Source organism: Lagenorhynchus albirostris, chromosome 19 (assembly GCF_949774975.1).
Source record: "Lagenorhynchus albirostris chromosome 19, mLagAlb1.1, whole genome shotgun sequence".
NCBI lineage: Eukaryota > Metazoa > Chordata > Mammalia > Artiodactyla > Delphinidae > Lagenorhynchus > Lagenorhynchus albirostris.
In genome coordinates, this window is record NC_083113.1 from 56,519,808 (window position 1) to 56,547,211 (window position 27,404).

General features: G+C 50.1%; 1 protein-coding gene across 1 annotated transcript in view; it reads left to right on the forward strand.

The window, feature by feature from the left end:
• Positions 1 to 27,404, forward strand: part of CRISPLD2 (cysteine rich secretory protein LCCL domain containing 2) — a 67,389-nt gene that overhangs the window by 22,667 nt on the left and 17,318 nt on the right. Inside the window, exons 4-13 of the mRNA XM_060130590.1 lie at positions 2,222 to 2,354; positions 2,806 to 2,921; positions 6,758 to 6,858; positions 12,104 to 12,244; positions 14,459 to 14,519; positions 18,131 to 18,197; positions 18,677 to 18,807; positions 20,940 to 20,983; positions 23,347 to 23,419; positions 25,809 to 25,884. Coding sequence (XP_059986573.1) covers positions 2,222 to 2,354; positions 2,806 to 2,921; positions 6,758 to 6,858; positions 12,104 to 12,244; positions 14,459 to 14,519; positions 18,131 to 18,197; positions 18,677 to 18,807; positions 20,940 to 20,983; positions 23,347 to 23,419; positions 25,809 to 25,884 — 943 coding nt within the window. The remainder of the gene's footprint in view (positions 1 to 2,221; positions 2,355 to 2,805; positions 2,922 to 6,757; positions 6,859 to 12,103; positions 12,245 to 14,458; positions 14,520 to 18,130; positions 18,198 to 18,676; positions 18,808 to 20,939; positions 20,984 to 23,346; positions 23,420 to 25,808; positions 25,885 to 27,404) is intronic.

The following is a 27,404-nucleotide window of genomic DNA, read 5'->3' on the forward strand; positions in this document are numbered from 1 at the left end:
TGTCTAAAGGGAACCAAACCCATCGATCCACTGCCCTGGTTCAGCAATTTGCGTGTTCCTGGGCTTCTGGGCTGCATCTGGCTGTGGGCCGGCATGTTTTCACGTAGCTGTAACTGTGGCCAGGACAGCTGTTAATTCTTTCTTTTTTCCTTCTCATACGATATCAAACAATTTTCTGTTACATAGTTGCCATGGTTATCACCTCGTCAAGGCTGCCTTTGGGCCATGAAGTTGACAGACTGGAATTTAGCCATTCCATTCTTTTTTTTTTTTTGCGGTACGTGGGCCTCTCACTGTTCTGGCCTCTCCCGTTGCGGAGCACAGGCCCCAGACGCGCAGGCTCAGCAGCCACGGCTCATGGGCCCAGCCGCTCCGCGGCATGTGGGATCTTCCCAGACCGGGACACGAACCCACGTCCCCTGCATCGGCAGGCGGACTCTCAACCACTGCGCCACCAGGGAAGCCCCTCTTTTTTTTAAAAAAAATTAATTAATTTATTTGGTTTTTTTTTGGCTATGTTGGGTCTTCATTGCTATGCGTGGACTTTCTCTCGTTGAGGCAAGAGGGGGCTACTCTTCGTTGCCGTGCGCGGGCTTCTCATTGCGGTGGCTTCTCTTGCTGTGGAGCACGGGCTCTAGAGCGCAGGCTCAGTAGTTGTGGTGCACGGGCTTAGTTGCTCCGCGGCAAGTGAGATCTTCCCTGGCCAAGGATCGAACCCGTGTCCCCTGCATTGGCAGGAGGGTTCTTAACCACTGCGCCACCAGGGAAGCCCAAGCCATTCCATTCTTGTAGCTAGGTTTTTTTTTTTTTTTCTCTTTTCCCCCTTGGCTCATTTGAATGATTTCAGTAGGAAAACTCTGAGGGGTAGGACTGATGGGTCCCAGGGCACAAAGACTGTCCCCCTTCTGGATGAATATTGCCAACTCACTTTACAAAAGAGAGCCTCTTCTGAAGGCCCCTCTGCAGCCAACTGTTCTCTTTCCAAAACCACCCCAGCCTGGCTGTGAGGTTCCAGGGAAATAGACAGACTGGTGATGGGTTCCCTGTGTCCCTAGAGCTCTGTTGCTGTGTGTGTCTCTTTCCCCGAGCTGGCTCCAGGAAGGGAGGCTGCTTCTCCAGCCACGGCACCGACCACCACCATTCCCTGGGTCCTGACAGTAATCGTTGTAAGACTTCTAACCACCCGGGTCCCCACGGTGCCCTCAGAAGCCACCAGTCGCCACCACATCTGTTCTCTTTATTGAAACCGCTTTGTTGACACTTGCTGGTGACAGCGACGGGGGGTTCCAATCTGGTTTATTTTCTTTCCCGGTGCCAACCTGGCGGACAGGGCTGAAGCGAGGGGGTGGTGGCCACCAACAGTGGCTGGGGGCGTGCTCCTCAGGGCTGGGGACGAGGGAGGGCTCAGGTGATAAAATCCCGAAGGGGAGCTTGGTACAAGGGTTTGCCCAGCTGACTGCAGGGCTCTGCACACCTGTGGGTTCCTGTGCCTTGAATGAATTTTCTTCCTTGAGTCTGAGTCCTCGGGTCCCCAGGCAGCCAAGGAACGAAGCTGGTCATGACGTTACAGAAACGTGAGGCTTTAGGCTGCTCTTTGGGTGTGTGTGTGTGTGTGTGTGTGTGTGTGTGTGTGTGTGTGTGTGTGTGTGTGTGAGAGAGAGAGAGAGAGAGAGAGAGAGAGAGAGAGAGAGAGAGAGACAGGGACCTGTCTGCCCTGTCCGCCATAGCCAGCTGTTTCCCAACTTCCAGACCCTCCCCTGCCACAGTTCAGTTAACTGGGCAGGATCTGTTCAGTTATCTACTTACTGTTTTTCTCTACATTGACTGTAAATGGACTTGCACCTTCAGTTTTGTCTTAAGCAGTAATATCTGTGAAATATGGGATTTGTTCTTAAGCGGTAATATCTGTGAAATATGGGATTCCCCAAACGTACGTGAAAATTAATACATAATTATTAACATAAAAAAGAACTCACCGGGAGCCAGGTAAAAGTTTCCCACACACACTGGTGGCTTGTAGGTCACCCAGGGACACTCCTGGAACCCAGAGGAGGCCAATTCGGGTTTTAAGCACTTTTAACAGATACTGGGTGGGATATGGGGCTGTTGGCCCAAAGAAGCACCCCCTCCAGCTGCCCCATGGGTGGCACTGCTGCCAGCGGGGGTCTCTGTCGTTGGGTGCTTGGTGGCTGGCACGTAACAAGCTGATCTGCCCCTGCAGGTATCGCTCTCCTGGCTTCCACGTGCAGTCCTGGTATGACGAGGTGAAGGACTACACCTACCCCTACCCCCACGAGTGCAACCCCTGGTGTCCAGAGAGGTGCTCTGGGGCCATGTGCACCCACTACACACAGGTAAGGCTGAAGATCAGGTGTGACCTCAGCCTGGCACCCCCAAACACTGTCACTCACCTGGCCCTGTGGGACTGTTGCCCAGTCAGAAAACCTCTGCTCTATCATTGCCTTAAGTTTTTCCTTTAGTTCAGCACTACTCAAAGTATAGCTGGTGGGCCAGGCTGTTTGTGGCCAGTTCACAAATATGGAAACTGAGAGTAAGCGCTAGAAACTCCTATGGCAGCTTTACGTTGCTGGGGAATTTTCCTTGTGTGTTTTTTTGTTCTTTTTTTGTTTGTTTGCTTTTGTTTTAAAGGAATGTGTGGATCTTTAATGGGTTAGGGGAGGAATCTGGTCCTTCACCTCTTCACCACACACCCCTTTAGTGCAAGCACCTTGTGGATCCAGACCAGATTATATCACCCTGGTCATTGGTCCCTTGAGCTCAGATGTATGGATGTCATCTTTTCAGATAGTTTGGGCCACAACCACCAAGATTGGCTGTGCTGTGAACACCTGCGAGAGGATGAATGTCTGGGGAGATGTTTGGGAGAATGCGGTCTACCTCGTCTGCAATTACTCTCCAAAGTAAGAACAAGTGACGTGGTTTTATGGGTTGGGGTGTGTTCGCCTGCTATGGAAGACCCAACTGAAACTGGCTTCAGTGGTAAAATCTCTTTATTATTTCACATAACAAGGCATCTAGAGGTTGGTGCATCTAGGTTAGCGTAATAGCTCAGCATGTCAATGAGAACTTTCTGTCTTCTTGCTGTATTGTCCTCTCCTCATGGTCCCAAGATGGCTGCAGAGCACCAGGCATCACATCTTCCCAAACAGAAGGGAAGAGAATGGTAGAAAAGGCCTGTCTCCTTAGGCTTTTCTCACCCCTGGCCCACTTTCTCCTTATGTCATTGGCCAGAACTAGACCACTCATGGACAAGGGAGAACAAGAGTGCCCCAGTTGGCTTTGACCAATGAAATTGCCCCAGTTGGCTTTGACCAATGAAATCGCCCCAGTTGGCTTTGCACGTCACCCCCTGGGGCTACTTGAATAAGTCAGAAGCAGGAGTAGTTGGCTGGGCAACCAGTGGGGTCTGTCATAGAGATTCTTTTTCTCTGAAAATACGCAGCAGATAGCACTCTAGAAAATAGGTATTCATGCTAGCCCTAGTTTTTGCATCTTTATATTTCCCCTCCCAGAAGGGACCTCGTCACACCTTTAGGTCATAGTCCCACTTCCTCTTGACAGCATCCTGATGTCATCAGTGTGTCCCTTATCTCTTTACTCATTCACCTCCGTTGCTCATCAGACAAGTGTGTGCTGATTCTCAGAGACCGGCTCACCCAGTTATAGCCTATGGTTTGCACACTGGCCACTGGGCTGGTCGCCATCCTAGCACTGGGCCCTGCACGCAGTGTGCCCTTGAGGCATGTTTTCTCCATGACTGCATGAAACAGGAATGACCTCATTTACTGGGTTGGATCAGGAGTGGCCGTGAGAAGGTAGGATGAAGAGGGAATCGCTGAGGTTGGGAGGAAAATAGAAACTCTCCGTAAACCATCTGGGACGCCTGTGGTAATGATGTCTCAAGCAGCCCATGGGGATGAGGGCAGGGGGGTTACGTCATCCATGGGAGGGACCTGAGCCCCATGGAAGAGCAGTAAGGTGGTCCCCATGGTGGAACTCGTTGCAGAGTGGCAGGTGGGGAGTGAGGAATCATTTGATTTAAGTCTTTATATTAAAAAATACACTAGAAGATCCAACCAGAAATACCATTCTTCCCTTATTTAGTCTTTACCGCTTTCTTGAAAAAATAATGACTTGTGTACAGTAAAGTACACTAATCCTAAGAGCACAGCTGGATAAATTTTCACACATATAGACATGTATTAGTCAGCTCAGGCTGCCGTAACAGAATACCACAGATCGGGTGGCTTGAGCAATACACATTATTTCTCACAGCTCTGGGGGCTGGAAGTCCAGATCAGGGTCCAGCAGGGTCAGTTTCTAGTGAGGAGTCTCTTTCTGGCTCATGGATGGCCACATTCTCCCTGTGTCTCCACATGGCGTTTCCTCAGCGTGTGCTGGGGGTTGGAGGGGGAGGGAGAGGGAGGGGGAATTGAGCTCTCTGTGTCTCTTCTTATAAGGACACTAATCCTATCAGAGTCCCACCCTTGTGACCTCATTTAACCTTAATCACCTCCTCCGAGGCCCCATCTCCAAATGCAGCCACGTTGGGGGGTTAGGGTTTCATCATACGGATTGCGGGGGCTGGGCACACACGTTCAGTCCATGCATGTGTATATGCATTATGTATACCTGTGTAACTAGTCCCCAGGTCAAGGGAGGGAGTATTTCAGGGCCCCAGGCTGGAAGCGGGGGGCTCCCTCATGCCCCCCAGAGTGGCTGACATTCTGACACCCCTCCCCATCGGTCAGTCTGTCTGGTTCGGACCCTCCTGTGAATGGACAGATATGCCCTCTTGTGCCTGCCGTCTGCCTTTCAACACCGTGTCTGGGAGGTTCGTCCGTGGTGTTGTGTGTTCGGTGGGCATTTTTTTTCAGATGTCTTTGTGGTTTTCCATGATGTCCACAAGCCTCTTTCTTCAAGAGTCTGAGCCCCTGGCCATGCAGGGGGCAGTGGCTGAGAGGGTGGGCCCTGGGGTGGTGTCTGGGCTCAGGTCTCTTTGGGAGGGGGTGGGGTGGGGTGGTCTTGCGCCCTGACGGCCTCATGGGTGGGGGTAGGGTGCTCACTTCCTGGGGCTGTTGGGAGCGGGGAGGGTGCCCGTCTACAAGACGCCTAGCCCCCAGCCCGCATCCACGACCGGTAACCCGGAGAGCTGCTGCTCCAGCTGTGTGGGAGACTTGGTTTGTCGCTGAGGAAATGTGGAAGCTACCTGTGCTGGTGCACTTGGCTGGGGGAGGGGAGGAGCCTGTCTGGGAGGCCCGGAGTGTCTGAAGAAACCTACTGAGCCCCACCCGGTGACAGGGCAGGTGCTGGGGTCCCCTGGGTCTGCCGGGTGATGGTCCATTTGGGAGGGCCATCCCGAAGCCCCCCGTGCGCCCCTAGCCAGCCTGCACGTGGGGCCGAGGTGCTCAGCGAGGCAGGGTCTGCAGCCTGGTGGGGGGTGTTATTTTCCATCCACGGGTGCAGACTATAACAGCACCCCCCAGCCGCCCTCCCACCATCCCCAGGCCCGATGCCCGCGTGGCCCTGGGTGATGCCGTTCCGCTATTTTGAGCCGTCCGGGGCCAAACAGAGAGTGTGTTTTCTGCAGTTGTCTCCCGGCCATCACTCTCAGGACCCCTCCTTGGCCACCCTGGACAGCTGTCAAAAACGTCAGCCAATGAGGATGTTGATTTAGCAAATGCTCAGAGAGCATGTTGCCGTCACCAGGGGCTGGCCCCAGTCTGAGGCATCCACACAGACGCCCTCTTCATCTCATGACCACCCCCCGTGGTTACCCCACTACAGAGAAGGGGGCAGAGGCTCAGGGTCGAGGGGCATTGGCTGGGTTCACCCGGCTGGCAGGGCCACGTCCAGCCCCGGGAGTCTGCTCATCACCGCTCGGCCATGCTTGGCCCAGGATCGGGGCCGCCAGTCTCTTTCCTGAGTGGACAGACAGGTGACAGGGTACCCATGAAGGAAGTTTCTAGAACAGATCACGAAGACTGGCTCCCAGTCACTCACCTCTCCGGCTTGTGCTGCTAAAGGCCCAGGTGCTGGGAGAAGGGCTTGGGAATTGCACTCACCGCCTGCAACCTGGCCCCTGGAGAAATCCCACCGACCGGCCTCTGGTTTTCCTGCCCTGGGAACTTCAAAGGGAGGCGGATGGCGGAGGGACCTTGGTCCCAGCCCCGAGAGCAGAGTGTGGTCAAAGGCTCTGAGCCCCACGGCCTGGGTTCAAATCCCAGCCCTCCCACTCCCTTGTTGTGTGACCTTGGGCAAGTCCCTTAACCTCTCTGAGCCTCAGTTTCCTCTTCTGAAAAAGGATTGAACTCCAGCACGTCCCTCCTGGGGTGCTGGAAGGATGGAGTGAGCAGGTAGGTACGTGGTAAACACGAGGCACTCCCTGGAACACGCTGACCTTTACTCATTTGAGAAATGGCTTCAAAGGATCCCAGCAGCTTCCAGCGCAGAGGCATCGGGGCTGGGACTGGGGGTGGCTGACAGCATTCAGAGTTGCGTGAGGCCACAGGACAAAGGTGCAGGGAGAAGGATGCTTTGTAGCTCCCGACTGGGATTCTTCTGGAATTCTCTAGACTCTGTACACAGGAGGGGCTCAGGGCAGGTGCCTTTCCCCCTTCACACCTTCCTTCCTCCCTGACCGTGTCTGGGGTCCCGAGAGGCTCCAGAAAGGAGCGAGAAGCCCCCCGGGCCCTGGCGTGGCGGCCCCCTGACGGGGTTTCTGGTCTGTCCTCAGGGGGAACTGGATCGGAGAAGCCCCCTACAGAGCTGGCCGGCCCTGCTCCGAGTGCCCGCCCAGGTACGGAGGCAGCTGCAGGAACAACTTGTGTTACCGAGGTAGGAAACGACTTCAAAACCCTTTGGAATGGGCGTCCCCTCCAGTCCCTGAGTCACAGAGTGGCTGACGTGAAACGGGGAAGTTGGACAATTTGGGGGGGAAATTGGTCCCTCCTGCCCTCCCCCTCGGCCCTCCCCTCCTCGCCTCCCCATCTCTGGACTCAGGGTTCAGCCCCAGCTCCCCGGGGATACGGCTGCCCCTGGGACGTCCCCCCAGTGGGCGTCTCCCGTGGGAGGCATCCCTGCTCTCTTGATGCTCAGAGTTTGGTATAAAACAGACAACAAACAAGGAATTTAAAACAGCCACGTGATTGATGGTCCGGCCAGCTGCAGGCCGGGCAGGGGCCGCCTCCGCGGCTTGTCAGAGCCCCTCCTGCCCGTCCTTGTCCCCCACAGGCCACCCAGCCGCGTGTGCAGCTCGTCCGGCCCTTACTCGTCAGAAACCTGTTTCCCCTACCCCACAGCTCAGGCCAAGCCGAGCTCTCAAAGGCTCTCAAAGGCCGTGTTTTCGGGCGATGCCAGCATTTGCTTATTGCCTGCGGCTCAGAATGTTCCCACGTTCCCCGCTCCTGTGAATAATGCGCGTTATTCGTGCCTCACGTGCTCCTCGCACTTGGGACTGTTTCCTCCGGCTCCGTCCCAGAAGGAGCAGAGCCCGCCAAGGGGCTGACCGTGTTTTTGAGGTTGAGGTGTGTTTTTTTTCCCGTGGCTCCATTGACAGGTCTTGTAATGGCTGAGAGGGGTCTTTCAGGAGAGGTGGGACTGGGGGGGAAACGCAGGATCAGTCCCGTGGGCTCCGGGGTGAAGCGTGGGGCTCCCAGACCCTCCCAGGCCTGCTGTTCGCTACTGATTCTGCCCACTGAGGGGAGGGCGTGGGGATCTTGCAGGGGGGCAGAAGCAAGGATCTGAGAGTCCAGTCCGTGCTGGTCCCCTGGGTCGTGAGTTATATGCGGGTGGCTGAGCCTCCGGGGGAACTCAGGGGGCTCAACCCAAAGTCTGGACATTAGGCTTCTGGTTCTGGCTCTGCATGATTGGAGGCTGTTCGCTCAAGCCAGCTGTTCACTCTACCCATCAGCAAAATGGGTATGATGCCTCAAGCCTTCCGTGACGTATCTTGGGCTCAGATGAGAGAGTCGGTGCATTTGGCGCGAGGTATTGAGCGCCTGCCGTGTACCAGGACGTTGCCAGGGGATGGGGGTGGGGATGCCTGTGGGGACCCGACAATCAGCGTCCTGCCCTCGGGAACGTGAGGTCCAGCGGGGCCACTGCCCCGAGGAGGGACACGCATCTTTCAGGGGCCGTAACGGATGCCTCAGGGCTTAACAGCAGGAGTATCCACCATCAGCCAGGTCAGGGAAGGCTTCCCAAGCAGGCGGCTGTTGAGGCAGAGGACATGGCCTAGCAATGAGAGAAGGGAAGGGTGTTTCTGGCAGGCGGAACAGCATGTGCAAAGGCCTGGAAGATGAGGCATCGCGGTCACGAGACTGTGAGGCAGAAGGGCCCACAGGGGTGTGCAGGTCCCGGCAGTGCCTGCCACGCAGCAGGGGCTCTGTAAGCTTTTGTTAGATGGAGTTTCTCCTGCTCTCCCCCCCCCTCTCAGGCAACACACCTCTTCACTCTCTTTGAGAGGGAGGTGCCCACACCTGTCCTTAGTGAAATATTCCCAGATAGCCCAACCCTGACTCCTGAATTCGTGGGATAAGCGTGGGTTTTAGAGTTCGGCACACCTGCCTGAGGAATATCAACCCCACCTGTTCCAGCGGTGAGCACCTGGGCAGGGCATTTCATCTCTCTGAGCCTCAGTCTTCCTGTGTGAAAATGGGGTGATGTGTCAGCCCCTGGGGGTCGTAGGAGGGCTGAGAAGAATGCAAGCTGACACTCCAGGCATATCAGGCCGCAAATCCCCATTCAGGCAGGTCCTGTGGCTGCTGTCCAGTCACCCAGAGGGCAAATGCCCCCATCAGATCCTGAGTGCTGATTTGGGACCGTGAGGGAGGGATGCCCGCTGGGGCTCCCCGTTGGTTCTCGCATTGGGAGGGGGCTCCGCGTGCGCACAAGGCAGGCTGTCCGGGTGCAGGGCAGGCAGAGCGGGGTGTCTCTGCGTTCCTGGACGTGTGTGCTCAGGCACACCGCTTGCCTTCTTTGAGCCTCGGTTTCCCCATCTGTAAGAGCGACGACATCGTTCTCCCGCAGAGGATTTGCTGGAAGGATGCAACACGGAGGATGTGAGTTGCTAGGACAGCAGCCTGCACATGGTGCCTTATGGACACAGCTCATTACTTCCTTGGAGAGGTGGGAGTGGGGAGGTATGACTGCGCTTACCACCTGGCGTGGGGTTCTTCCTCACCTGGGAGGTACTGGGGGCCCTCTCCCAGCCTGGGGGCCCCACCCATCTCAGGATCCTGGCACACCCCTTCTCTTCTCGGGAAACACAGCTCTGGGGTCACACCTCCTCCAGGGAGACTTCCCTGAGTCCACAGACAGGCAGCCCACCTGCCTCCGTGCTCTTACTGCACCCAGACTCTCCTTGCACTTGATTCACCTGTAGTTACAACTGCTGGTTCACTCCCGGGCCTCCAGGGCCACGTAGCAGGTGTGTTCTGCATGTTGTCTGAACAAATATACCCCTGATATCCACAGAGGGTCATTTTCGAAGAACAAATGCACACAAAGATAGCCTAGATGCTGGTTAACCCACCCAATGAAGCCTCCTAGACTTGTTTCTTTATTTTTGGTGGAAAATGCCCAACTTCACTTGGTGGGTGTCCCGATTTTCTTAGCTAACCATGCAGAAAGTCTCTTCTAAAGCAGCTTATCTGCATAAGCTACTTAATAAGCATTTATTGAGGTTCCTGGCAAGGCCTTGACCTCTAATGGAGATGGAACAGGGATAAGGATAGACCGTAAGAGAAGATTCCAGCCCTTCCCTGTGTGGCGAGGAAGGGCGTGGACTTTGGGGAAAGGTGATTTGACTCTCAGCTGTGTGAGCTTGGGCAGGTCACATAGCCTCTCTGAGCCTCAGTTTTCCCGTCTGTAAAATGGAGCTGCTCATGCCTCCCAGGGAAACGAGAGGATGAGGTGAGAGCTTCATCCCCACTTATGGAACCAGGCGGGAGTCTGCAGAATGATGGAGCAATGCTGTGTGCCTTGAGACCCCTGGTCCGGAGCTGGACGGTGCACGGGGTAACCTTGCCGCGAACTTGGGCACGGAATTTCCCCAGGCCTGTGCTGATCCCCACAGGGGATCTTAATTAGGATGTGATCAAATACAGCCCGTCCTCTGGGTAAGCATTCCACTTTTCATGTGTGTGTCTGAGGGCGAGGACCGTCTACCCATTTTCTTAAATAGTGAGCCTTCAAATGCTTTAGACTGCTCTACCCAACTATATTTGGCTAAATAAAGCCACGATTATGAGGTATAAAAATCCTAAAGGCCAGTGGAAGAAAACCCAGCTTATTCCAGAGACAGCTCTGGCTTTCAGTGAAGGACAAACATGAATAGCCACACTGACGGGAAGACAGACAAGAGACGGCCGCTGGGTCCCAAGTGGTATTTGCAAACCCAGCATCTTCATAAAGATTTCACCTATAGCGTTTGGCTACAAATGATGTGTTCAGAATTCCCTTCCTGGATGTCTTTAAGCTTTGCTGGGACTATTTTTTTTTGTTTTCCCCAAAAGAATTCCAAGACAGAATTTGTTGGGCATTTTGATCATCCTCCACTCAGCAAATTTTGTTGAGCAGCTACTATGTTTTGGGAGCTGGGTGTAGTGTGGTGTGAAGCAGGCTGGCTGCTGGCCTCAGGGAGTTTCCAGCTGGTGGGGGAGGTGGGTGGTGGTGAGCACGCTGTCCAGGAGCAGTACATGGAGGTCCATGAGCTCTGATAATGAACTTGGGACTCAGGGTTGCTGTTCTCCGGCTTAAATCCTGTCCATCCTCCTATGAGTCAGGGTAGTGGTTGTGCCGTGATGAATCGGCCAGTGAAACAGCTGCAGAGCATCCCAGCCTTGAAAAGCATCAGAGAAGATGTCACTTGCCCTTCATATTCTTGAATGTCTTGTATCAACGCAGACCCTTGGTCTGCTTTCTGGAGAAAAGTTGTTGCTCTTCAGAAGAAGTAAGGATAAGGCTGGGGATTGGTGAACACGTGATGGGACTTTAATTTTAATCCGTTGACTCAGAGAGGCTGCAAGGGCGCTTCATTTCTGCTCCTTGAAACCGTTCTTTACCCAAACACATCTGTTGTCTTTTCTCATTGGAGGAGCTTGGAAGGCAGGGGTTTCCACCTCGGGTCCACAGACATCCTTGGAGAGGCGGGGGTCCCCCAGCAGAGATGCGCACTGATTCATCTTTGATAAGGGTGCTCAAGCAAACCCAAACAGCAATACTTTGCTCTACTTTGGCTGGAATTTATGCTTTGGTATCCAGCTGGCCTGATTACACATCACAGTGAGTGGTTAATAGTTGACTTTCATGATGAAAACTGGAAGATAAACTAATGCTTAATAAATGCAATGTATTCGGTGAATTAGAATGTTTTGAAACATGAAGGTCATGGTCATGGTTGGAGAAATAATCATATTTAGGTGGGGAAAATATTGGGACCCGAAGAACTAAGTGTTTTAACCAAGTGTTGGGTCTTTGGCTCGTTCTAGATGATGGTTCCAATGTTATTGGGCTTCGAAACTTCAGTGCAGAGAAAGGTTAAGTGATCTTGGCCTGCAGGAGTGGGGAAGGAAGCAGAATGTGCTGGTGGTGAGGGGCATTGGGGTCCAAGACCATTGACGAGGGTCTTCGTGTGCCATGACGGCGTGTAAATGAGGCGGACCCCTCCTCCAGTGAGAACCTAGGGCCAGAGGCACCTCAGCGGAGACAGCTACGGTTTGGGGTCAGAGGATGAGGCGGCTTCCTGAAGCTGCTTCCTTGGGCAGAGACGGGACAAGAAACCATTCTGATGATCCAGGGATGGGCGCCAGGGCCTTCTAACCTCTGGTCAGCCCAGCCGCTCTTGTGTCCAAAGCAAACACAGTGACCAGAGAGCCATCCACCGCCCCTTGGCGGGGAGAATTCCACCTGGCCAGCACTGTCCTGAAAGGTAACTTTCTCTTTGCCACTGAAATGACCCTTTGTGAAGCCAAACCTCGAACAACAACAATTTAGTTTCCAAATTGCTTCTTTATTTTTTCCTAAATGCATTTTGGTTGAATCCCAGCATGTTGCTTTTCTCTCCCTCTTCCCTATTAAGAGACATACGACCAGAAACCTGAAACGGACGAGATGAACGAGGTGGAAGTGGCCCCCATTCCTGAAGAGAAGCACATCTGGGTCCCGCCGAGGGTGATCAGACCCACGAAGCCCAAGAAAGCCCCTGCCGTGAACCACATGAGTGAGTGGGGCTCTGCCCTCTGCCAGCCGCCTCTGGAGGGGGCAGTTTTCTTCGGGGTGGGCAGAGGAGGGAAACTGGTGGGTTGAGAGGTCTCCAAGTCGACAAACAGCAGGGAACAGGGTGGGGTGTAGCTTGCAAAAAGCACAACCTGAAGATGTTTCTAAAAAATGATATTTTTAAGTCATTTCAAAAGAAGCATTATAGGAGCTGTGCTTGGGTGGCCTTTTCCCCCCTGGCAGGTATTTTAAGGTTAGACCTTCTCTTGTCCTTTCAAAGAGAACTTGGGCTAAAATTGGGTTCCTGTTGGAAGTGCCTGGCTCCCGAAGGGAGAATGAACGTGCAGCGTGGAGCCCGGCTCCCGTGGTCATCATGCACCAGCCCTGTGACTCGGACAGTCACCCGACTCTTCGAGAGTCGATGTGCTCATCCATAAAGTGGGAGCAGTGATGCCTCTGTCAGCATTGTTTTAAATCAGTGAGATATGGACCTGTGCATTTCATATGTCCATATTTTACAAGGGGCATTGGGTTCTTTTTTTTTTACTTATTTTTGGCTGTGTTGAGTCTTTGTTACCACACGCGGGCTTTCTCTAGTTGTGGTGAGCGGGGGCTACTCTTCGTTGCGGTGCGCGGGCTTCTCACTGCGGTGGCTTCTCTTGCTGCGGAGCACGGGCTCTAGGCGCGCGGGCTTCAGTACTTGTGGTGCGCAGCCTCAGTCGTTGTGGCTCGCGGGCTCTAGAGCGCAGGCTCGGTAGTTGTGGTGCACGGGTTCAGTTGCTTCGTGGCACGTGGGATCTTCCCGGAGCAGGGCTCAAACCCGTGTCCCCTGCACTGGCGGGTGGATTTCAACACTGCGCCACCAGGGAAGCCTGGCATTGTGTTCTTGACAAAGGAGAACTGCAGCAACTACTGGGGAACAAGGCCATGGATTCTAGACCTGGGACAAAGCTCCTGGGCTGTGTGTCAACGTTGTCATCTGTTACCCTCAAACGTCTCCTTACCATAGCTGTTGCAGCTCTGTCAGTTTGCTGTGGGGATTATATGCAGTCAACGGGGGCCACCCAGTGTCAGCTGTGCTTTGAGCTCACCATCAAGTTGCCTCCGACACCCCCCCCAAGGCCGGAAGCTGGATGTCCTCCCAGAGACTTCCGGAAGTCCCCAGATGCCTAGTGTTCTCACGCTCACCTCTGTCGCGCTTTCTTCTGCCCGGTCTCCCAAGACGCTTCGCCTGCTAGGGCTCGCTCCTTTCTTTCTGCCCTCCCCTGCCGGGCTCCGCTTACCCCCTCCGCTGCTCACCTGTGTATGCGGCACCTTTAGTGAAGGGTTGAGGCTCTGGAGGGCATTTTCTTACAGACACGGCACCAAGTGTGGCTTCTCTGCCCACCGGTGTCTCTCTTTTCCCTCCAAACCTCACACAGCATAAAACAGGACTCACCCCTGAGTGAGGAGGCCAGCGCATGCCCATCTTTCTCAAAAATCCTCTGCTGTTCTGTCAGCTGCCCTGCCCTCAGCCCCCACTAGTCTCTATCCTCTGGGCCTTCAGATGTCTTTCTCCTGGGCTTCCTGCCTGTTTAGTCAGCTGTGGCTTTCTTTGACCAGGAAATACACTGATGTTCTTGTCTGTCCAGAAATTCCAAACGCTTCAGTTGTTTCTTTTTCTTTAATAATGTAACGTTACAAAGAAATATGTCTTTTTGTCAAACTGTGACACTACTGCAAGATTCTGATATGTCCCTATAAAATACACCAAAAAGGAAAGCTTGGCAAAGTCATCTTGGCTGGGGGCGGGGAGACGACACTGGTGAGAATGGCTGGGTGCCCGCCAACCGGGCTGGACAAGGCTCGCCCTCCAGAGCCCTGTGAGGCTATGGGGCACTTAGTGTGCCAGGCTCCCTTCCAAGCCTACATTTACTTTCTCATTTCAGGCTCACAGCAACCGTTGGAGGTGGATACTGTACTCATCCCCATTAGTAAGCAGAATTTGAACCTCAGAGAGGGGAAGTAAGGTGTCCAAGGTGACAGTGCTACTAGAAAGAGGAGCTGGGATCTGAACCTCACCCTAAGCCTGCAGCCATTGGGCCATGCTCTTGTTTTCATTATGACATGGATTCCAGAATGTTCCAGAGAGTTCCTCAGAGCAGGGGATGGGGTCTTCTAACTCAGACTCATCTTCCCGCTTCTTGCCTTGACAAGTATTTCTGCATTTCTCTCCTAGCCCAAGTCGTCAAGTGTGACACCAAGATGAAGGACAAGTGTAAAGGGTCCACGTGCAACAGGTAAGACCTGGCCCATCCCTGTCTCGCTGCCTACAGCCCTCTGAAGCACCTGCTCTCGGTCTTGGGTCACATCGTGGTCTGTCAGCTGATCTACATTTGTAGAAATGCCAGATGTGCTAGCAGCAGATGTGCTACCGACAGGGAGATCCTGACCGACGTTTTTGTGAGGCTGGGGGCTCCCTCCCATCTCCCTGCATGAAGGGGTTACCCAGAGCTAGCACAGGCTAGCGCAGAGCTCTGTGCCGGGGACGACTGGGGCTGCGGCAGCGTTAGGGCAGGTGTGGCCGTGGACGGGTCCAGCACGGCTGCTGTGGAATCCAAGTCGGCCTGCTCCCCGAGGGGCCCCACCAGACAAAGAGCGTTGAACAAATTCATGTAGCTGACGGGAGTCACTTAGTATCGTCCATTTCAGATGTTGAAAAACACCTGCCAAGAAGAACAAGCTTGGTTTTGGCAACGTAGCTGCTGGGCTGCGCCTTCTGGCAGTGAGTGGCCAACAGATGTAGCGGCCCTACATAGGTCCTCAGGTTCACGGCAGGAAACTGTGTTATCGGTGGAGGGGCCCTTACTCTTCTTCCTATGGATTCTGGCGTCCATTCATCTAAAGCTGAATTGCATTTTTATGTTTTTTTCATTTATTTATTTTATTTATATTTATTTTTGGCTGCATTGGGTCTTCGTGGCTGCACACGGGCTTAGTCTAGTTGCGGCGAGCGGGGGCTACTCTTTGTTGCGGTGCGCGGGCTTCTCGTCGCGGTACCTTCTCTTGTTGCGGAGCACGGGCAGTAGTGTAGCTGTGGCACGTGGGTTCAGTAGTTGTGACTCGCGGGCTCTAGAGCGCAGGCTCAGTAGTCGTGGCACATGGGCTTAGTTGCTCCATGGCATGTGGGATCTTCCCAGACCGGGGCTCGAACCCGTGTCTCGTGCATTAGCAGGCAGATTCTTAACCACTGCGCCACCAGGGAAACCGTGAATCGTGTTCTTTAAAGCACACGCTAAAAGAGAAGGTATATGGTATTACCTAAAAGAGAGGGTCCTATTTTATACCATGGGGACTTTGTGATCTGGTTTGCCAGGACAATGCATCACTCAGACTTTGGCAGGAGTGACCTGGGACAGACAGAGCAGCCCAGGATCAGATGTTCAAGGGGCTCATACGTCATCCCACGAGCAGCTGGCGATGGGCCAGCAAGTACTACGAAAGTAGAACCAGGCACTTTGTTGGTGAGATGAGCAAGACGTGGCAATGAGGGTGGTGGAATAACCGTCTGTCCCCTCGCACCGGAAGGGGTCTCCACTCCGCAAACTCAGGGGTCTGGGATTCCCGGGACGCTCCCGAGTTGCCCCTTGGTGGTGATGTGCCTTTCTGAACCGCAGGCTTGTTACAAGAGCATCGCGCCTGAATATTCAATGGGAACAAATGACAAGTCTGGAGAACATTCGTTGTTAGCATCAAAAGAGCTGCAGGGTTGGGGGTAGTGGGACCCTCCCCAAGCACGGAAAAGGCAGGGGTCTGTCCACATGAAGGCTGTTAGATGCCTCCAGTCAAGATATAGAACTCAGCCCACCTGCGACCACAAGAACGTTCACGGTGCAGCTCCTGGAAGCCGTCCCGCCATCTGTCACATCAGTTTTCTGTACGTGGTGCTTTGACAAAAATAATATTTACTGGACTTTTTTTCTGACTTTAAAAGGTGTTCTTGTTCATTGTAATTCAGGAAAACAACAACCAAAAGAAAGTATAAAGGAAAGAATAAGTGTCCCACAATCTTGTGAATGTCAGTAACCATTCTATGTAGTTTCTGTGCACTGATTACTCTATACTGTTATGCAATCTTGTGTGTTACTGGTTTCACTTAAGGTTTTCCAAAGTCAATAACTATTCCTCAAAAACTTCATTTCTAGTGGCTGCATAATACTCTGACATTTGGCCACACAAAAGTATATTTGGCTATTCCTTTGACACCTGCTGACTTATTTACAGTTTTTCCCTATTACAAATGGTTGGAGTAACATGGAGGTCTGACTTTCTGTCTTTTTACTTGGGAGATTCAAGAATTAAGGGATATGAATTTTTTTTTAATGGAAGCATAGTTAATTTACAGTGTTGTGTTAGTTTCAAGTGTACAGCAAAGTGATTCAGTTATACATATATATATTGTTTTTCAGATTCTTTTCCGTTATAGGTTATTACGAGATTTTGAGTACAGTTCCCTGTGCTATATAGTAGGTCCTTGTTGGTTATCTGTTTTGTATATAGTAGTGGGTATATGTTAATCCCAAACTCCTAATTGATCCCTCAGCCCGCTTTCCCCTTTGGCGGCCTTAAGTTTTCTATGTCTGTGAGTCTGCTTCTGTTGTGTAAATAAGTTCATTTGTATCATTTTTTTAGATTCCACATATAAGTGATATCATATACTTGCCTTTGTCTGACTTACTTCACTTAGTATGATAATCTTTAGGTCCATCCATGTTGCTGCAAATGACATTATTTTTTTATGGCTGAGTAATATTCCATTGTATGTATGTACCACATCTTCTTTATCCATTCATCTGTCGATGGACACTTAGGTTGCTTCCGTGTCTTGGCTATTGTGAATAGTGCTGCTACGAACATTGGGATGCGTGTATCTTTGTAAATTAGAGGTTTTCATCTTTTCTGGATATATGCCCAGGAGTGGGATTGCTGGATCATATGGTAGCTCTATTTTTAGTTTTTTGAGGAACCTCCATACTGTTTTCCATAGTGGCTGCACTAATTTACATTTCCACCAACAGTATAGGAGGGTTCCCTTTTCTCCACACCCTCTCCAACATTTGTTATTTGTAGACTTTTTAATGATGGCCATTCTGACTGGTGTGAGGTGATACCTTATTGTCGTTTTGATTTGCATTTCTCTAGTAACTAGCAATATTGAGCATCGTTTCATGTGCCTCTTGGCCATCTGTATGTCTTCTTCGGAGAAATGTCTATTTAGGTCTTCTGCCCATTTTTTGATTGGGCTGTGGTTTTTTAAAAAATATTAAGCTGTATGAGCTGTTTGTATATTTTGGAAATTAATCCCTTGTCGGTAGCATCATTTGCAAATACTTTTTCCCAGTGCAGAGGTTGTCTTTTCGTTTTGTTTATGGTTTAAGGGATATGAATTTTGAAGTCTTTCTGGAAAGATTAACTGTTGTTTGTGAACATGATCACCATCATTTAGTTTTATTCGATTAAAAAACCCTTGATGCCTGGAAAATGCCAACTCCTTTCAGTCTGCACATCTTTGGTGACTGATATCTGAGGATTTTTTTTTTTTTTGGTGCCTTTGAAGCGTCTTGTCTTTATTCTGTGAATTGTCTATCTGTTCATAGAATTGTCCATCTATTCAATTTGAACCTGAAGCACATGAAAATAGTCTTTAAGGAGGTCAAGTTGAATCTAATTGTGTCTGTGTGACTAGAAACTTCAGCCTGGGTGAATTGTGAGTTGCTCCAAAACAATGCATGCTATATCACTGACGCTTTTCTATATATAATAATATAGAAGGGAAAAACCCCAATAAATTCACGATGAGGTTTCATGAACATGTTTACCTCTGAAAATCATCTTCTTTCTTCTCCATCAGGTACCAGTGCCCAGCAGGCTGCCTGCACCACAGGGCAAAGATCTTTGGGACTCTTTTTTATGAAAGCGTAAGTATGGCCAGCATTTCTTTAAATGGCTTGTGTGGACTCCTGTCTCTGTTTTAAAAGCAGGTGGCTGGTTTTCAGGTGAACAGATTTTCTTTCCGCTCCTTAGTCAAACCCCCCTTTTTGTAGAGCGGATCCGTGTGTGTTTCTGGGGTCACAAACTTGTGAAGCCACTTTTGGGAACTGGGGATGACCCTCGAGCAGACCAGTCTCCATTTTAGGCCGAGCGTTAAATGCTCCACTGGATGGGGAGAAAGGGCTGTTTGTCCCTGTTCTTAGTTTGTAAAGCAACTCAGATGAGTTCTTAGAGATAAGCGCCCCCTGGAACAAAGACGTGTTATAGAGTGCAGCCAGAGTGAGAAGTGGGGTGAGCCTTGGCCCGACTTTTTGTGGGTTGAGGACAAACATCTTGGATGTTTCTGGAAATGATCGCAGACAAAGATGAATTCAGATTTACTTGCAGTCTGACCTGTCCCCCGCAGGCGTCCAGCATCTGCCGGGCCGCCATTCACTACGGGGTCCTGGACGACAAGGGAGGCCTGGTGGACGTCACCAGGAATGGGAAGGTCCCCTTTTTCGTCAAGTCTGAGAGAAACGGCGTGCAGTCTTTGAGGTAACTATGCGGTGATCAGGGTTCCTGAAGACTTCTTTTCTGCTTATGAGAGCACTGTTGAAACTTTGAAAAGTACTGAACAATATAAAGAAGGAGGAAAACACTGAAGATGACCTTAATCCCATAACTCAGAAATCGCCCCTATTGGCCGTTCAGCTTATTTAATCCCAGTGGGTTTCGGTGTGTGTGTTTAATGTGGTTGAGTTTTGTTTCTTGTTTGTTTGTTTTTGTAGGTTTTAGGAAAGTTTATTGCGTATTTAAAATGAACACTGCTCTTAATTATGAAATGTACACATAGCCTTGAAGATACAGAAAAACGGAAATAAAGAAATACTAATCTCTTCATTCCCACTTCCCAGAGATAATCTACGTACATGACCTTCAAAAGCATAGCCTTGCAATCTGAGTTCTGAATCCTGCTTTTTCTCCCTTCCTTGTCCCTGAGAACTCTTCAGACACATCAGTAATGACTGATGGTATCTTTGAGTTTGTAGGCTAATTCTTTTTTTTATATCCACCTTTATTGGAGTATAATTGCTTCACAATGGTGTGTTAGTTTCTGCTATATAACAAAGTGAATCAGCTATACATATACAGATATCCACATATCTCCTCCCTCTGGAGCCTCCCTCCCACCCTCCGTATCCCACCCCATAGGCTAATTCTTGATTGGCACTTTTTTTCCCCCTGAGAACGAGGCTTTCATTTTTTAAATATACTTACTTGTTTTTGCAAGGTGTTTTTCATGTAAGGTATGTGGATGGCTGATGGGGCAGACCATCTTCGCCATTCTGACTTTTGGGGGTTGATGGGGTTGGGGGGACCGTGAAGAACTGCGGGAGATCATGTCTTGATCTGTCCATGGCATCTGAGGCATAAGGTGACCAGGAGCTGGTGGGACCCACTGGGGGCTCTAGGGTCAAACAGACCCGGCTCTGACTTCTCCCTTTGCCTGACCTGGGCTGGCTTCTTCATTCCGTCGGGGTGGCAGTACTCTCATTTATAAATGAGGGCCACGGCAGGACCCGGGGCTGACACCCAGCTAACCCACCACGAGGCAGCATGTCAGGGACCCCCGTGTCAGTGCCCATCCCAGGGTCTGCAGCAGGAAGGCACCCAGCAGACACTCCTGTGATAGTTACAAGGTGGCACGTCCATGTCCCTTCCAACTAGTGAGGCCACTCAGAACATTTCAAACACTACATGAGTCATTCTGTTTCGAAAGGCCTGGTTCTTCGGGCAGTGTTGCAATATTCCTTCTTCTGTCTTAGCTGGGGATTTTATGTAAACAAAAAAAGAGCAAGGAAGTTTAAACGAAAGCAAAGAAAATATTCATGGAGAGATCGGTTGCGTGACCTCAACCCCAGCCTTGATGAAGCTCCGCCCCACCACCGGTGGAGCTGTGGGCTTGACCAAGGGTTCAGGTCCTGCATTGCCTGGGACCCTTGTCCTGAATCCATTTCTGGTCCCTTCCAATGGCCAACTTTACATCTAGAGTGGGGTTCTTCACGTCTTAGAATTAGAGTCGGGGAGTGTGTGAATGCAAAGCAAATTAAAACTTCAGTTTCACTCACCTCTCATTGAAATGTGGTATTTTCTTCCCTGATGGGTGTTAGCCCCCAGTCTGAGTAGCACTCGTAGGGCCAGCGACTTTCTCACGGGTAGGCATCCACGTGATGGAGACACCTTGAAACCGTCTCTGCTGTCATGATCCCCAAATGACAGCAGTTAGAAGACCTGCCGCTAGGTTCTGTTTTCAATACGTTGATAAAGATGCAGAGCTATGACGCTAACACACATTTGTCTTAATACTTTGATGATGATATTAATAATACCTGATTTCCTTCTAATCTTTTCAATTTATCATTGCATTTTAAAACCATCGTTCTGAGAAGGTGTCCGTAGGCTGTACCAGGCTGCTAGAGGGACCCTTGGCACCAAGAAGATTAACAAGCCCTGCTCTAGAACCTTCTCATTCTAGATCCTGCTCTAGAATGTCCCAAGGGCTTTCAGGCTGATGGGAAACAAGTAGAAAAATGTAAAGTTGAGGCCGTAAATAAAATAAGTGCAGGAACAAGCGTGTACTTTCAGACACGTTTCTGTTTGCATTTACCTAATGATTCCTTTTACAGCAAATACAAGGCCTCCAGCTCCTTCACAGTGTCAAAGGTAAAAGGTAAGCCGGCCAGTCTTTTCTCATATGACCGCAATACGCAGGTTATCTTGGGTCTCCCTGGAACTGCATTCCTCTTAGTTATTGATTTAATGTTTACCGTGTCTGCTGATGTTGCTCTTCTCAGCACTGTAAACATGTTTAAGAGGTTCCTGAGGAGGTCGATCCTTTAACTAATTTTTTTAAATATCATAAGTTAGGGGGAGTTGCCCGGCAGTCCAGTGGTTAGCACTTGGCGCTTTCACTGCTGTGGCCCAGGTTCAGTCTCTGGTTTGGGAATTAAGATCCCGCAAACCGTGGGGCACGGTGAAAAAAAAAAAATCTGAACTTGGCCATGGACCTAGATAGCTAACCTGAAACACAGGCATGGGTTCCCAGCTGACTGTCACAGAGAGCTTATGAGAGCACTGTTGAAACTTTGTAAAGTACTGAACAATATAAAGAAGGAGGAAAACACTGAAGATGACCTTAATGCCTGGGTCTAGAGTAGCTAATAGGTTGCATAGGGAGTGTCAATTTCTAGTGAGCGATAGTGGCTACCTGGAGCGTCGTTTTGAGAAGGATTCTGAGGCCTCATTCTGGGCTCAGCAGAGCACGGAGCTTGATAGATTAGTAATGTCTGCCATGGACAAGAGAGGGAAACGTGGGGAAGTCCGTGGCCCATACTTGCTGTCTCTGGCCCAGCTTTTTGTATGGCCTCCGGGATGTTCATTTGGCAGGGTGGCATGCATCCCCGGGAGAGCACACTGTAACCAGAATTGGGGTCTGATTTATGGTTGCCCAGACCGGGCACTTGACTGGAATAGTCTCAGGCAGGTGGGGATGCCAGGGTGCCCCACCCAGCACCCTCCCCTGGGCCCTCTCCTTGATTCTTGCCCACTGACCCTTTCTTCTTTTGGGAAACCAATTCTTGTCATTTGCCCTGGTTACAAGAATATCTGGTTAGATATCTTTATAAAAACATATAGCAGGGGCTTCCCTGGTGGCGCAGTGGTTTAGAGTCCGCCTGCCGATGCAGGGGACACGGGTTCGTGCCCCGGTCCAGGAAGATCCCACATGCCGCGGAGCGGCTGAGCCTGCGCGTCCAGAGCCTGGGCTCTGCAATGGGAGAGGCCACAACAGTGAGAGGCCTGCGTACCGCAAAAAAAAACAAAAACCAAAAAAAAACAAAAAAAGCATATAGCAGCTTTTCCCCCTATTACAAAAGTAATGCCTGTTTATTCCAGATAATTTAAAAATACAGAGAATTGTTGAAAACAAGACCTAAATTCCACCATTCAGAGATAACTACTCTGAACATTTTGGTGGATATCTGTAGTGTTTCTTTTCCCTCTGCATTAAGAGTATATACATTGGTAATGTATGCATTGATATGTTTTTAAAAATTGAAATGGAATTGGTAAACTGATTTTTTGATTTTTTTTTCAAATAATAATATATCAAGAATAGTCTTCTATACGTTTAAGTGGACTTCTAAACCTCATTTTAGTGATTTCCCCAGCATCCCATTGTATAGCAGACCCTTGGGGTAGTGAACCAATCCCCTTGCTGCATAGACCCCTGGCCCGTCCAAGTGATCGGCTGGACCAAGAGTGGGCAAACTACAGCCCTCAAGGCCAATCCTGTCTGCTGACTGTTTTGTAAATACAGTTTTAGTGGCACCTGGCCGCACCCATTCCTTTCCACATTGTCTGTGGCTGGTTCCTGCTACGATGGCATAGGGCCCACAGAGCTGGAAATATTTACCCTCTCGCTCTTTAAGGAAGAGTTTGCCGAGCCCTGGACTGGACAAGGACGGGCTGTCAGAGACTACAGGTGGCCAGTATTAGAACCGCTTTCTTACATCTGTTGTTAAAACACAACATGTGACCTTGAAGGAAAGAGTCACCTGCCCCTTGGGAAGGGTGTGAGCAAAGAGCTCTAGGCTGGGAATCGGAAACGTGGACCCTCAACCATGTCCTGTGCAGCCTCAGGAGGTCTCTTAGCTTTTCTGGACCTCAGTTTCCCCATCTGTATAATTGGTATAATACCCGCCATGAGGCTCCAGCAGGGTAAAGGAGAGGCAGAGGCTTCCAGGTGGCAGAGCACGATGCAAATGAAAAGTTTGCTCGCCCCACAGAGCAACTGTTTAGGGTGATGACACCTTCGACCTGTAGAAACGCTTGGGCCTTGGGTTTTATCTCATCCCTAGAGTGTCCCTGGGGGAGGTGCCAGGAGCATTGGGGCCTCATCCCAGCTCTCATCCCGGTTCGGGGGCCCAAGGAACCCCTAGGACCCATTGTCCAGCAGCCTGTTTCACAGGCCAGTAGCCTGAGGCCCAGGCTTGCCCGTGACCTGACCCTTCCCCTACGTGTTCCTATTCACAGTGCAGGACCTGGACTGCTACACCACCGTGGCCCAGCTCTGCCCATATGAGAAGCCGGGAACCCACTGCCCAAGGTAAGGCTCCCTGGCATCTGGATTGGCAAACATGGGGGCCGAGGGAAGGAGGGCCAGGTTGGGTGGCGGGTCACTGCCCGGAGCCACGCACAGCTGAGTTCTAGACGTGGCCCTGGTGTGTGTCCACCCAGGAAGTCAGTCGCTTTGTGCTCCAGGTCAAGGACCCACTTGACCTCTCCCTGAGACCCCTCGTTCGCAACCCTGGCTGCACGTTGAAATTGCCTGAGAGGCATTAAAAGAACAAGTCCCAATCTCCGGGCGTGGCCCAGCAGGACAGCCACATCTTTAGAAGCTTCTGGGTGAGCCCCGTGTGTAGCCAGGCCCCAGGGCCCCGCTCTGGGAATGTAACTGAAAAGATGGCTTTGCCCTTCTCGAGGTCACCTCCACTTGGAGGAGAGAGTATTTGACTTCATTTGCCACCAGGCTCTTCCCAAGCCCCCAGACAGACCTTGGGACCTGTCATTCTTGGCCTCTTAGATCCGTCGAGAGCTCTGGAAGCTGGGTGCCACTGGTCCCCTTGGAATCAGCTCCTTGATTCTTGTACTTGATCTGTTACGCTTTCCGTGGGTCACTTTAGAACTAGCTCGTTAAAACTCAGCTTTTTGGAGGTGTAATTTACACACAACAGAATCCACCTGTTCAAAGTATACAGTTCGATGTGGTTTGACAAATGTACACCACCATCCAGGCAGAGAACATTTTCATCACCCCAGCATGCTCTCTTGCTGTCCGCACCCCTCCCTCCAGCTCCCACCCACATCCCTGCCAACCACTGACCTCCTTTCTGTCCCCGTAATCGTGCCTTTTCTGGAATCTCATATACGTGGAGCCGTCACAGCACGGAGACTTGGGTATCTGCCTTCTTCCACTCTGCACAGTGCTTTGCGATTCATCCGTGTTGTGGAGGGAATCGGCGATTTGTTTTATCCTTTCATGTTGCCGAGTGGCGGGTGTTCCATTCTGTGGATGTACCGCAATGTGTTTGTCTAAGGAGTGGGTTTCACGTGCATCTGCCCAAACCTTAATTGGCTGAGTTTTGGGAGGATGTTGCATCAGAACAAAAGAAGGGGTATCTCCAAAGTACCCGTTAGATCCTGTCAGAAGCTGGGTCATGTAGCTCTGAGATTCCACAAGCTGTGCGGCATGGCCAAAACAAAAACAAAACAAAAATCTAACAGGTGGAGAACCCCGAGGTGTGAGCAGGGAAGAGCCCCGGGAGGGGGGCCAGTGAGGGGACCAGATGGGGTTCCTGAATCCTCCCCTTTGCTACTCACAAGCCAGAGGGCTTCCAGATGTCGTTTTGGTTCCTTGGTCCCTGGGCTCCAGCCCATGGTGCACCTGTTCCGGTTAAAGACAAAAGACCTTTGTTTAAGTAAAGCTCATGTTCTTTCCTGGTGTGAGAGATTCCAGTTTGAGGCACTCTCCTCATCCCCTATGGCAGGGATGTGCTGACTGACGCAGCGGTGAGCCAACCCTTCCTGCCCCGGGTTATCAGTGCCCCCTGCCTGGAATATTCTGTGACTCACGGAGGTGAAGGCCTCCACCCTTTCCTCCCCTGCACAGGGAAGTGGCGTTTCCGAAAATCTATTGATTGTAATCTCCATAATGTAGCCACAGTATGAACCAGCCAACATCCAAGAATGGGAGGCACAACCCCTTACAATCCCATACTCGCCTCTCTTAGATTTTTATTTCCTTTCACCTTTGCCGTTTGTACATATCTTGTTGTATGGAGGTTTTTTCCCCATAAATATATTCCATTTTATTAATAAGTGACTGGTCAGAAAAAAGAAACAGAAAGCATGCATTACTAAGGTACACTGAGTAAACCAGCAACTTTAATCAAGTAATCAACCAGCAAATGACCCAAAAACCTTTCATTCCTTTCATTTTAGTTACAGCTTTTAAAAATTTTATTTATTTATTAAAAAAAATTTTATTGGAGTATAGTTGATTTACAGTGTTGTGTTAGTTTCAGGTGTACAGCTAAGTGAATCAATTATACATATATCTATCTCCACTCTTTTTTAGATTCTATTCCATCTAGGCCATCACAGAGTATTGAGTAGAGTTCCCTGTGCTATACAGTAGATCCTTATCAGTTATCTATTTTATATATAGCAGTGTATATATGTCAATTCCAGTCTCCCAATTTATGCCTCCCCATACGGGGTTTTAAAATTCTATATGCACTTTTAAGGAAGAATATCTTTATCACTGCTAGGGTAGGAGAGGCATATCTTTTTCTTAAAGAGTAAACCGTGTGGTAGTTGCCTTTCACCCAAGTGCTTAAATCTTGATGTTCAAATAAAGAGGGCCAGCTGCTTTTCTCAAGAAATTTTGTTTTCTGCTGATTATAACCATCACCTAAATTCTGCTTGTTTTCCAGAGTACATTGTCCGGCGCACTGCAAAGATGAGCCATCCTACTGGGCTCCCGTGCTTGGAACCAACATCTATGCAGACGTGAGTATTTTGGCCTTTTCAACTGCCACCCCACAGAAACCACATTCCAAGGTCTGGACACCAGAAACTTGAGATCCCATTCCTGTGCCTCTAGCTAATTTTAGATCACTCATTTTTGCTACCATTGCCCTAGTTTCTCCATTTACAGAAATATTTGAACTTCCACCAATGTGTGCTCATGAATACGGACACAGGTGTACCTCCTCTTACACAGAGGGCTTCAGAGTTTGGTGAACTGAATTCTGCTTCTCTACTGACGTGCTTTTTTCATATGAAGGCTCCCATGCATCACACACTTCATTCCCCCAGATATCTAATCACCCTTCTGGCTCTCCTGCTGCATTTATAAGCTGTTCATCCACTGTACTCACTGCATTTCTTTGTGGCTGTGTACACACGGAGCTAAAAGCACATGGAAGAAAATACAAGCTACCTCCAATTTACTACTTGTTAATAACCACTCTTATTATATTGGAGCCTGTTCTTCCATTTTTCCCTCCTAACTTTAGCAAGGAAGCTTTAGCCTGATTTTTCTTTTTCTTTTCCTTTTTTAAAAATTTTATTGAAGTATAGTTGATTTACAGTGTTATGTTCATTTCTCCCGTATAGCAGAGTGACTCAGTAACGCATATATAGTTTCCTATTCTTTTCCATTATGGTTTCTCACAGGATATTGAATATAGTTCCCTGTGCTATACCGTGGGACCTGGTTGTCGATCCGTCCCATATATAATAATTTAGTTTGCCTAGGCTGATTTTTCTGAAGTGAGGCCTTCAAAAAGTAGTCTGCTCCCTCCGGTGGTCCAGGCTTTAGGGACATGGTGATCCAGAAGATGTGACTGTGGTCACAGTTCTGCCCAACAGACTATTTGATCTTCTTGCCAAGTTGTTTATCTCTCCGTAGAATGAGCCAGAGCTGGGATTTTCTAGTCTAGGAAATCTTCTAGGTTTAAAAGTCCATGATGAGATCAGCATCGCTCATCCCCAGCTGACATTTTTACTCAGCCTTCATTTTTACCGTTCTCCCTCACCCACGACCATCACCTTCGCCCCCATCTGCCTTCATTTATGCTGGAGTCCTGTAAATGGGAGGTCACTGAGTTCTGCCAAGTCAAAGCAACCTTCGTGGCTACCTGCCCCCCACCCCCATCTTTTTTTCTTTCCCGATTAAATGAGTCTTTTTTTTCTCCTTGAAAGCTGCTAATTCAAAATTGAGTTCTAAAAGTTTAATGAAGGAGTAAAATAATGTATATCAATTGTTATAGTAAATGTTGGAACCCAAATCTGCTACTGAAAGACAGCATCTTCGATTTTCAAGTGCTTGAAGTGTAAAGGGATGAGCAAAACGATTCCAGCCAAATACAAAGAAACAAATAGATAAAGCAGGAGTGGCAATATTGCTATCGGAGGAAGTGGAATTTAAAGTTAAACATACTGAACGGGACAAGACAGTTCGTTATGCAGTGGCACGAAAGGTACAATTCATGAAGATATGAAAATCAAATCTGTATGCTCCAAAC